General features: G+C 47.3%; 1 protein-coding gene across 1 annotated transcript in view; it reads right to left on the bottom strand.

The window, feature by feature from the left end:
• The window catches only part of SETD1A (SET domain containing 1A, histone lysine methyltransferase), a 99,964-nt gene that overhangs the window by 8,754 nt on the left and 78,738 nt on the right, over positions 1–12,472 (bottom strand). Inside the window, exons 17-18 of the mRNA XM_089657846.1 lie at positions 11,589–11,708; positions 2,262–2,399 (exon numbers count right to left, since the gene is read on the bottom strand). Of these exons, the coding sequence (XP_089513972.1) occupies positions 2,262–2,399; positions 11,589–11,708 (258 nt within the window). The remainder of the gene's footprint in view (positions 1–2,261; positions 2,400–11,588; positions 11,709–12,472) is intronic.

Below are 12,472 nucleotides of genomic sequence, written 5' to 3' on the forward strand. Positions count from 1 at the left end.
AGTAAAAGTAAAATTATACCCCAAATTTTGGGTTGTCCACAGAAAAGTAATAATCTTCCAATGGGGACACTAGTTCTGGTGACCTGGGGGGCTATGGGTTCCCTTAATATGCAAGAATTTCCTCTCAATTCCTGCTTTGGCTATGGGACAGGAAGTGAATGGAAATCTCTCCAATGGGACACAGATGGCAAAAAAAAAAAAAAAAAAAAATCTAACAGCAGTTCACTTCCATTACAAAATCAAAAAAAAAAGTTTTGTCTTTAGTTCTACTTTAATGAGATTTTTTTTAATAGTCACGTTGGCACATTTACTTGGAGGATCTTCAGACTTCAAACCCCATCTGCAGACTGTACATCTGCCACCGGTTTCACTTTAATATAGCTAAGAGTGCAGTGATGGATACAGAAAGCATTGCGTAAGCAACAAGTGAATGTAAAGCCAACATTTTTTGCTAACATTTTGGACGGAGTAACATAAAAAAAAAAAAAAAAGGTTTCAGTTTATTTTTGCAGCTGTTGGGGAGGAACTCCTTTCACTTCCTGTCCCAGGGGTGCAACAGGAGGTGAGAGAGAATTTTGGGCCTATAGTACAGTGGCTAAATGTTAAGCACTTCCCCCTGGCAGTACTCGGGTCGTTGGTTCGAATCCCAACCACAGCACCACCGCTCTGGAGTTTGCACGTTCTCCCTGTGCCTGCGTGGGTTTCCTCCGGGTACTCTGGTTTCCTCCCACACTCCAAAGACATGCTGAGAGGTTAAATGGCTCCTGTCTAAATTGTCCCTAGTATGTGTATGTATGAATGTGAGTTAGGGACCTTAGACTGTACGCTCCTTGAGGGTTAGGGACTGATGTGAATGTACAATATATATGTAACATATATATGTACACACATACATACACATTTTTATTTATATATATTATATATACACACACATATACACACACACGTAAAGTGCTGTGTAAACTGACGTCGCTATACAAGTATCTGAAATAAATAAAAAATAAACCTTAACTCTTGTGGTCGCTGTAAAATGCTGGACTTTCTGATATGTTCTGCCTTGCTGACAACGGTCACAGGACATAAAGAGGGTGATTCTGCCCAGCGGGGACACAGACAGCAATAAAGTCTTTCTAGGGGTTCCAATCCTTTCACACTTACAACGTAAACAGCTTTGGCTATACAAAACCTCTAACGTATCCATATACAATTACAATGTGGTGGTTCAAAGAGGGCATTCCTGATATATGATGTGGAGGGCATTCCCGATACAGGATACGGAGGGCATTCCCGATATATGATATGGAGGGCATTCCCGATACAGGATATGGAGGGCATTCCCAACATATGGTGTGGAGGGCATTCCCGGTATATGATGTGGAGGGCATTCCCGATACAGGATGTGAAGGGCATTCCCGATACAGGATGTGAAGGGCATTCCCGATACATGATATGGAGGGCATTCCCGATACATGATATGGAGGGCATTCCCGATACATGATATGGAGGGCATTCCCGATACATGATATGGAGGGCATTCCCGATACAGGATATGGAGGGCATTCCCGATACAGGATATGGAGGGCATTCCCGATACAGGATATGGAGGGCATTCCCGATACAGGATATGGAGGGCATTCCCGATACAGGATATGGAGGGCATTCCCGATACAGGATATGGAGGGCATTCCCGATACAGGATATGGAGGGCATTCCCGATACAGGATATGGAGGGCATTCCCGATATACGATCTGGAGGGCATTCCCGATATACGATCTGGAGGGCATTCCCGATATACGATCTGGAGGGCATTCCCGATATAGGATATGGAGGGCATTCCCGATATAGGATATGGAGGGCATTCCCGATATAGGATATGGAGGGCATTCCCGATATAGGATCTGGAGGGCATTCCCGATATACGATCTGGAGGGCATTCCCGATATACGATCTGGAGGGCATTCCCGATATACGATCTGGAGGGCATTCCCGATATATGGTAAGGAGGGCATTCCCGATATAGGATATGGAGGGCATTCCCGATATACGATCTGGAGGGCATTCCCGATACATGATATGGAGGGCATTCCCGATACATGATATGGAGGGCATTCCCGATACATGATATGGAGGGCATTCCCGATACAGGATATGGAGGGCATTCCCGATACAGGATATGGAGGGCATTCCCGATATAGGATATGGAGGGCATTCCTGATATACAAGGTTCTTTAAGTTCTGTTTCCCCCCCCAGTACTCTTACCGAGCAGCAGTGGTTTATAAATCTGGCCAAGTTTCCACATTTGGTGGCGTCTATGATGGTGTCCTGGTCGACACGGAACAAATAGCTGCTTCCGATCCCTTGCTGAGCGTACCTCTTCTCCCTCATGTCCGCCACAACCTAGAAAACAGAAATCAGATGATTTTATATCAGTGAGAATGGAAGGTCGGCTGCCCTTGTCCTTTCCCAGACTCTATCCTCTTCTTTATAGCTGGGATCTGTGCAATCGCTGGCAGAGCAAAGCCAACCCAACCTAGAATAAAGTTTACCAATTCATGTCTGACAGGTACTTGCAGTGGATGGAAATTCAACATACCAACAGCCAAAATGGTTCCTTTACCATTACGGCTTCGTTATCCAAAAAAAAAAGTTAAGTGTTTATATTGGATCACATGACCACTAAGGGGACCAAGATGGTCCTTTGACGTGAGCAGCAGGTGGAGATTTTGCCAACAGGTTAACGAAGTGAGACAAAAGTGAGGGAGAGAGGAGCTGCTGTGATTTCAGGACGGACTGTTGGAGCTCCAAGATGGCGCATGTACACTGAGAAGAAGTATGTGCCATGCTGAGCGGATATATACTTAATGACGCTTCCAGGTACCAACATCCATAATTCTGGGATCAGCCATGGCAAGAGCGGCTGCAGAGCATTTTTGTCCTGGGATCAGAACACGTTAAATCAGCAGAGTGGCAGCACTGGGGTCTTCAGTTCAAATCCCAACCAGGACAATATCTGAATGAGTGTGTGTGGCCTCCCTGTGCCTGCATGGGTTTTCTCTGGGTATTCTGGTTTCCTCCCACACTGCGCAGACATGCTGCTAGGTTAACTGGCTCCTTGCCTGAATTGGCCCGAGTATATGGATGTGTATGTGAGAGAAGGACCTTAGATTGTAAGCTCCTTGGGAGCAGAGACAACTGTAAATGAAACACAACAAACAATTTTCTCCTGCGCTACGAATGGACTCAGTAGACCCAATAGGAATGTTCTGGAATATTCTGGAATATGCACTGCTTGCTGCCCTCTACAGACCGGGGTGGTCCAAATACACTAGATGCAAATGGAGAAACAAAAAAAAGGCGCACCAACCTAGTAAATTATCGTTTAAAAATATATTTATTGAAGGAACAAAGTAAGTATCATACTCACAATGGACATAAAAACACAGGCATGTTAAACTGAACAAGATGTATGATCCAAACAGCATCTGAGTCCATACGATGGAACCCTGGATGACCAACCTGCTAACGCGTTTCGAGGACCAGGTTGGCTCTGAGGAAGAGGTTGTGTCCTTGAAACACGTTAGTCAGTTGGTCATCCAGGTTCCATCGTATGGACCATACATCTTGTTCAGTTTAACATGCCTGTGTTTTATGTCTATTGTGAGTATGATACTTACTTTGTCCCTTAAATAAATATATTTTTAAATGATAATGCACTAGGTCGGTGCGCCCTTTTTTAGTTTCTCCATTTACATCTGTAAATGAATACTATGAAAAGTGCTGTGTAAAATGTCTGCGTTTTATTACTGTGGAAACAGCAGATTACGGGGTATTTTATCCAAAAGCACTTAAAGCAGAACTCCAGGTTTCAGGCTTGGTTCACATGTGCAGGTGGTGCCGCTGCGGATCCGCACAAAAATCCGTGGAATGCGGACCCGCGGGTGGGTGCCATTAGTTCTAATGGCATGCCAATCGCACTGGAAAATGCAACTGTACTGGGAACCTTGACTGCATTTTCAGAGGGAGTGCAGGCAGATGCGGACTGACAACTCATGGGGCCCTCGGGCAATAGGGGATCATGGGGCCCCTGTGTCCTTGCCCACACTCAAAAAAGCCTATAAAAAAGGTACCAGGGGTATTTCATGGGGCCCCCTACTGACCCCGGGCCCTCGGGCAGTGCCCAAGTGCTCGAATGGTCAGTCCGCCCCTGAGTGGCACGGGAGTCCAATTCAAATGAATGGGCTCTTGGGCCTGCGCAAAACGTGGACTGCACGGCCGCACAGATGTGAACCAGGGCTCAGTGAACTTTAAATAGTACGTTTGGACCAAGCTGATCCAATCCCAATGGGACAGCAGCTTTCCATCTACTGGATTTGAGGAGGGAGGAGCAGGGGAATGGTTCCCCATTCTAAGGCTGGCTATAGATTATTCTCTCTTTCTTTCAGCCACAGAATGAAGAAAAGAAACCTGCTCGATTCCCCCACGAACACCGTCCGTGTTGATGGGGGAATCCCTCCCGCTGTGCTATTGTTATCTGACAGCTGGAGGGCTCCCTGCCATCAGGGCTATAGCCACATGAAAAAAAAAAAAAAAAAAAAAATCACATGATCACATGAAAAAAAAAAAAATTGGTTGTACTGAAGTTGATCGATATTCAGTTGGTTCCTGCTGATCCGGACGAATTTCAATCTATTGCCAGCTTAAAGCGGAGCTCCACCCAAAAGGGGAAGTTCCACTTTAAGGACTGCTCCCCCCACTCCGCATTAAGGATTGGCACCTTTGGGGAGCTGGGGGGGAGCGGGTACCCGAATTTGAAAGGTACCCGCTCCCACTTCTGCTCCGATTGCTGCGGCGATTGGAAATGGAAGGTGTCCTCCCTCCCCGTAGTCTTGTGGGACATGTGACAGGTCCCAGAAGACTACAGGACCATTCATGAAGTGCAGCGCTACTTGCACATGTGCAGTGGGCACCTGGCTGTGAAACCGCAAGCTGTCACAGCCCGGTGCCCACACTGAAGATGCCGGCCTCCTGAAATTAAAGACGGCCGGTGAAACGGGCTGCGGGGGACACACCACGGGACAGTTTTTGTAGCTGCTGACTTATTTTTTGATAGGTCGAGTGGAACTCCGCTTTAAGGCTTTGAGGCTGTGTATTTGCATTGACAAACACAGCTTTGGACTAGGATTGAGCATGCAAGAGTGGCTCTATAGGGTCCTGCAAAGGAAAAAGCAAGTCTCCCTGTAAAGAGAAAGAATTGCAAGTGCTAAGTGGACCTGAAGAATCTAAAGCAGTGGTTGTCCCCCTTTGAGCTAGAGGGGGCCTCCAATGCTTTCCCTGACATCACTGAGGGGCCACACATCATGTTCAATATATGTAATGCTTGAGAGGATGTCAGAAATGAAGGTCAGAGAATGAGGACAGGATACGTTGCCGCTGGGGATGGCTGCAGAAGACAAGACGAAACTGGGAACATGTTACACAAGGCTAGCAGAGATCAATGCTATTACCCCAATCAATGTTCCCACTATAGACTGCCGAGGGCCGAGGGCCACACATCATAAACCGAAGGGCTGCAAATTGGGCATGAGTGATCTAAAGGATAGAACAACTGCAATACATCAAGAAGTAGCCTATACTGTACATACTGTACACCTTCACTTCAGCCAACCTGACAATCAGACGGAGTTTAAAAAAAAAAAAAAGCATTGCTCTACAAGCCTGCGCACTGCAACCACCAATCGTATCGCTGTGTCCTGGCTGGGGAGGTGCTCTAGACACCGCAAAGAGAAAAGCAATGGCGGTCGGCCAGAACAGGACTGCAAGTCAACTGCTGTAGAGGATACTGGCAAAGAATCTGACTGTAAACCGCAGGAACTCCGATCTCCATTCAAAGTGATTAAATCAAGTGAAAAAATAAAGAAAAATAAGGAGCATAGAAAAAAAAAAAAAAAAAGAGAAAATCTCTGTCCTTTCCAGTAGGTATTCTGACATAGGTAGCATCACCTGAGGAAATGGCTCCAGAAGTATTTGCCAGACTGTCCTGAGGATTCTCATACCTGCACTGATATAAAAGGACACTCCTGGTGCCAAGAAATACACTAATCCTCTTTCTATTAAACGGATTCTGTAGATGGAAAAAAGAATAAAACTAATGGAAGCCGATACAGCTAGTATAACCAATCTTCTTTTACAGGAACTTTTTAGTCATTAGAAAAAAAAAAAAAAACACAACTTTTTGGGGGGTTTGCAGTAATTTCTAGCCAAATGCATATTTTAACATGCAAAAAAAAAAAAAGGAGAAGAGAGAAAAAAGGAGAAAAAAAGAGAAGAGAGAAAAGAGAAAAAAAAGAAAAAAAAAGAAAAGAGAAAAAAAAGGAGAAAAAAAAAGGGAAAAGGAAAAGAGAAAAAAAAAAAGAAAAGAAAAAAAAGAGAAAAAAAAAAGAAAAGAAAAAAAAGAGAAAAAAAAAAGAGAAAAAAAAAGGAGAAAAAAAAAGGAGAAAAAAGGGGAAAAAAAAGGAAAAGAGAAAAAAAAGGGAAAAAAAGGAAGAGAGAAAAAAAAAGGCTCCTGCGGCAAAAGTGTCAAAGCAAAAAAAAAAGCAAAAAAACACAAAAACCGTAGGTGACTCAGATCTGGCTGACAGACAGGAGTGGAGAGGAACATAATCCTAGCCTGGCACGTTTCCCAAGTGAATGTTATATAATGGGTGTAGTCAGATCTGATTCAGCGCTATTTATTTTTCGCGTTACCAGTTCTTGTGCAATGTCAGCAAATACAACAACATCACACAAGGAGATCAATGTCAGCAAATACAACAACATCACACAAGGAGATCAATGTCAGCAAATACAACAACATCACACAAGGAGATGGAGCTGTAAAGGTCTGAATGTTGGGCTAACATTACATACATAAACATCGGTCACCTGTGTGCTGGAACAATACTGATCACAGGATCTGGTACACAAATACTTCTATTATTCCTTTTATTACCTTCATCACAAATATGTAAACAAGCGTACAAAAGCAGAAAAAAATTCTGATTAATTATTGAGATGACCTGAATGGGAGGAGGAGGTGATCACAGACATGCATGAGGATCCTGATTGGTTGGTATTCAAATTCAAAGCCAGCCACAGATGGATGGAAATTCAGCCGGTTCAGCAGGGATGAGATGAATGTCAATCCATCTATGGGCAGGCTGGTTGGAGTGAAGTTGATCCATTGATTGGTTTCAGGACAACCAGCCCGACGGGTTTTTTTTCCACTTGATCACTGTGGGTGGCTATAGCCACTGCCAGTGATTATTGTATTCTGATGGCTGGGAAACCTCCCGCTGTCAGAATCCAAAAGCTCCCCTGGGAAGGATTCCCTCTTCAACACTGTTGATGGGGGAATCGAGCAATTTGCACAGGTTATAGGATAGAAAACTGATGAAAGTGTGGCCTGCTAAACACAAAGCATCATTCACACAGTTCTCCACTGAATTTGTTGAACTTATGTGCGCCCAGTCGGGAGCAGAGGGAGCGCACCGACGGGAGCAGAGGGAGCGCACCGACGGGAGCAGAGGGAGCGCACCGTCGGGAGCAGAGGGAGCGCACCGTCGGGAGCAGAGGGAGCGCACCGACGGGAGCAGAGGGAGCGCACCGACGGGAGCAGAGGGAGCGCACCGACGGGAGCAGAGGGAGCGCACCGTCGGGAGCAGAGGGAGCGCACCGACGGGAGCAGAGGGAGCGCACCGACGGGAGCAGAGGGAGCGCACCGTCGGGAGCAGAGGGAGCGCACCGTCGGGAGCAGAGGGAGCGCACCGACGGGAGCAGAGGGAGCGCACCGACGGGAGCAGAGGGAGCGCACCGACGGGAGCAGAGGGAGCGCACCGACGGGAGCAGAGGGAGCGCCCAGTCGGGAGCAGAGGGAGCGCCCAGTCGGGAGCAGAGGGAGCGCCCAGTCGGGAGCAGAGGGAGCGCCCAGTCGGGAGCAGAGGGAGCGCACAGTCGGGAGCAGAGGGAGCGCACAGTCGGGAGCAGAGGGAGCGCACAGTCGGGAGCGCACAGTCGGGAGCAGAGGGAGCGCACAGTCGGGAGCAGAGGGAGCGCACAGTCGGGAGCAGAGGGAGCGCACAGTCGGGAGCAGAGGGAGCGCACCGACGGGAGCAGAGGGAGCGCACAGTCGGGAGCAGAGGGAGCGCACCGACGGGAGCAGAGGGAGCGCACAGTCGGGAGCAGAGGGAGCGCACAGTCGGGAGCAGAGGGAGCGCACCGTCGGAAGCAGAGGGAGCGCCCAGTCGGGAGCAGAGGGAGCGCACAGTCGTGAGCAGAGGGAGCGCACAGTCGTGAGCAGAGGGAGCGCACAGTCGGGAGCAGAGGGAGCGCACAGTCGGGAGCAGAGGGAGCGCACAGTCGTGAGCAGTGGGTGCACTGCAAGAAGAGGGTGTGCCTTGCGTCAATTATGCCATTTTGTTTTAGGTGCCTAGAAAAGCCATGTATAATGACATTAATGTTGAAAGAGCCCCAAACGTAGGCTGGCCATACACTATACAATTTTCTGTCCAATTTCCTTTAGATTTACCTTCAACTATGTAGAGCGAGAGCCGGCCTAACTGAATACAATTGAAAGTTTTGTTTTGGTTTGACCTCCTATTATATGGTTTTTGGTAAATCTAAACAAAAAATCTCAAGAAAATTGTATAATATATGGCCAGCCTTAGTGCAGAGAATGGGGAAGTCGTATCGAGCACAGGGCCACCACCCTCTATTCTCCAAAATTCAATAACAAAAAGTCAAATTGAAATCTTGTGTTGGACATTCACGGGAGGGGATGCCTGTGGTAGAACACATCCCGGCTTAGGACACATTTGATACAAATGAGAGAAGAGATTGAATTCAGAAATGTCATAAACCTTCAACCCAAGGAAAGGACCCCTAAGGAGGCCCTGGTGACTGTGAGGGGGACATTCAGCGTGGGACTATCACAGCCACGGATTAGCGGTCTCCCTCACTAAGTCAGTGCACTTCGATGGGCTTACCTTGCATCACAAAGTAAGGAAAACAGAGAGCAGGATGGACTTTAGAGAGGATCTGCAGGCATAAAGGTTTTCTGTACTTCAATTCATTGTCTGCATTAACCACTTCCGGTCCGGACACTTTCCCCCCCTTCCGGTCCGGACACTTTCCCCCCCTTCCGGTCCGGACACTTTCCCCCCCTTCCGGTCCGGACACTTTCCCCCCCTTCCGGTCCGGACACTTTCCCCCCCTTCCGGTCTGGACACTTTCCCCCCCTTCCGGTCCGGACACTTTCCCCCCCTTCCGGTCCGGACACTTTCCCCCCCTTCCGGTCCGGACACTTTCCCCCCCTTCCAGTCCAGACACTTTCATCCCCTTCCAGTCCGGACACTTTCCCCCCCTTCCGGTCCGGACACTTTCCCCCCCTTGCAGTCCGGACACTTTCCCCCCCTTCCAGTCCGGACACTTTCCCCCCCTTCCAGTCCGGACACTTTCCCCCCCTTCCGGTCCGGACACTTTCCCCCCCTTCCGGTCCAGGCCAATTTTCAGCTTTCAGCGCTATCACATTTTGAATGACAATTGCGCGGTCATGCAACACTGTACTCATATAAATTTTTTAGCATTATTTTTGAGACAGATAAAGCTTTATTTTGGTGGTATTTATTCACCGCTGGGATTTTTATTTTTTTTGCTATGTAAATGAAACGTCCAAAAAATTTTGAAAAAAAGTGTTTTCCTTATAAAATTTTGCAAATAAATAATATTTCATCATAAATCTTGGCTAAAATTTATTCCGTTATCTTTTTAGTCCAAAAAAAAAAAAAAAAAAAAAAAACCCAAATTAGTTTATACCAAAAATTATACTTTTTAAACATTTTTTTAAGTTTTTTTTTTACATATTGTCACCCTAGCAGTACAGTGTCATCATGGTGACACTGTACTACTTGTGGGGGGTGATTTTTTTTTTTTTTTTTTTTTTACACCCATAAAGGCTGTAAAAGCAATCATTTCTTCTTCTCTCTGGCTTTGCCATTGAGAAATACTTTGTGAGCTGTGATTGGTCACAGCTTGTCACATGGTACAAGGCTGTTGTGAATGGCCCTGTACCATGTGATCTCTGTGATCATTCACAGATTTCACACGTAGTAAGCAATGATGTCAGAAGTGACATCTTGCTTACTACTCTGCATGTGATCACTGATTGGCCAATCAGAGATCACATGATCGCGACCTCGTACAGAGGTCCTGTACAACGATCGGTGTTCCGCTGTGTCTGGAGGACACAGCGGGCACCGGATTGCGTTTATATACAACGGCCGGACGGGAAGTGGTTAAGGTAAAAAAAACCTTCTGCATTCAACTCCCCCCCCAGCTTCCCCTTATACTTACCTGAGCCCAATCTCGAACCAGCACTGTGCCTGAGAGGCTCTCTCACGCCTCACTTGCTCAGAGACAGCAGGAGCCATTCGCTCTGGCTGCTGTCAATCACAGCCAATGAGTAGCGAGAGGGACTGATCCACGCTCTGTGTCAAAAGGACAGACAGCCAGCCAGCCCAGGAGCAAGCCTGCACAGGTGCCCCCATAGCAAGCAGCTTACTACGGGGGCACTCAGTGAAGGTGAGAAGTCAGAAGCGCTAGCGAAGGACCCAAGAAGAGGAGAATTGGGGCTGCTGTGTTCAAAACCATTACGCACAGAAGGAAAGTATGACAGGTTTGTAAAGGGTCACTTTTCTTTTTTTTTAATAATTACTTTAAAAAGTATTGTCAATCCCATCCAAAATGATGGTTATTGAAAACCTTTAAACAACTCATGAATAAATAAAACATAGTTGATATCTCATTAACAATTTTGAACCTTTATAAAAATAGACATGCAGGCTATAGTATGTAGCTGTGAAAATGGATGTAGCAGCGCCGTCTAGCGGCTGAACAAAGCCTAACCAAGCTGTGAAAATGGATGTAGCAGCGCCATCTAGCGGCTGAACAAAGCCTAACCAAGCTGTGAAAATGGATGTAGCAGCGCCATCTAGCGGCTGGACAAAGCCTAACCAAGCTGTGAAAATGGATGTAGCAGCGCCGTCTAGAGGCTGAACAAAGCCTAACCAAGCTGTGAAAATGGATGTAGCAGCGCCGTCTAGCGGCTGAACAAAGCCTAACCAAGCTGTGAAAATGGATGTAGCAGCGCCATCTAGAGGCTGAACAAAGCCTAAACAAGCTGTGAAAATGGATGTAGCAGCGCCATCTAGCGGCTGAACAAAGCCTAACCAAGCTGTGTAAATGGATGTAGCAGCGCCATCTAGCGGCTGAACAAAGCCTAACCAAGCTGTGAAAATGGATGTAGCAGCGCCATCTAGCGGCTGAACAAAGCCTAACCAAGCTGTGAAAATGGATGTAGCAGCGCCATCTAGCGGTTGAACAAAGCCTAACCAAGCTGTGTAAATGGATGTAGCAGCGCCATCTAGCGGCTGGACAAAGCCTAACCAAGCTGTGAAAATGGATGTAGCAGCGCCATCTAGTGGCTGAACAAAGCCTAACCAAGCTGTGAAAATGGATGTAGCAGCGCCATCTAGCGGCTGGACAAAGCCTCACCTGACGGATGTTTTGCCCAACGTACTCAATCACCATCTCATCGGCAGCGATGGGCTCCATGGCGAAGAGACCCCACTCATGAATGCGACTGCGGCCGAATCTCAGCTTCTTCTTACGGAACTGCAGAAGCAGATGATAACAAGTTTGCAGTTTCATTATGGGGTAATGTGTCACGTCCGATCAATAGCTGCCAATCTACTATTTTTTTGAATATGTAAAGGCTCTTATTTGAAATCCCCAGGCAATGCAAAAAAAAAAAAAAAAAATCCTAAAAATCGCTCCCCCCCCCCCCCCATCTGCTTCCCAAAGGTCTGCATCCTCTGGTCATCTCCTGTACCGTGTCCGCAGTCTCTGGTCATCCCCTGTACCGTGTCCGCAGTCTCTGGTCATCTCCTGTACTGTGTCCGCAGTCTCTGGTCATCTCCTGTACTGTGTCCGCAGTCTCTGGTCATCTCCTGTACTGTGTCCGCAGTCTCTGGTCATCTCCTGTACTGTGTCCGCAGTCTCTGGTCATCTCCTGTACCGTGTCTGCAGTCTCTGGTCATGCCTGTACTGTCCGCAGTCTCTGGTCATGCCTGTACTGTCCGCAGTCTCTGGTCATCTCCTGTACTGTGTCCGCAGTCTCTGGTCATCTCCTGTACCGTGTCCGCAGTCTCTGGTCATCTCCTGTACTATGTCTGCAGTCTCTGGTCATCTCCTGTACTGTGTCCGCAGTCTCTGGTCATCTCCTGTACTGTGTCCGCAGTCTCTAATCATCTCCTGTACTGTCCGCAGTCTCTGGTCATCTCATGTACTATGTCCGCAGTCTTTGGTCATCTCATGTACTGTGTCCGCAGTCTCTGGTCATCTCCTGTACTATGTCCGCAGTCTCTGGTCATCTCCTG

Source organism: Staurois parvus, unplaced genomic scaffold, assembly GCF_062004578.1.
Source record: "Staurois parvus isolate SC_StPar_1 unplaced genomic scaffold, SC_StPar_1.0 ptg001035l, whole genome shotgun sequence".
Lineage (NCBI taxonomy): Eukaryota > Metazoa > Chordata > Amphibia > Anura > Ranidae > Staurois > Staurois parvus.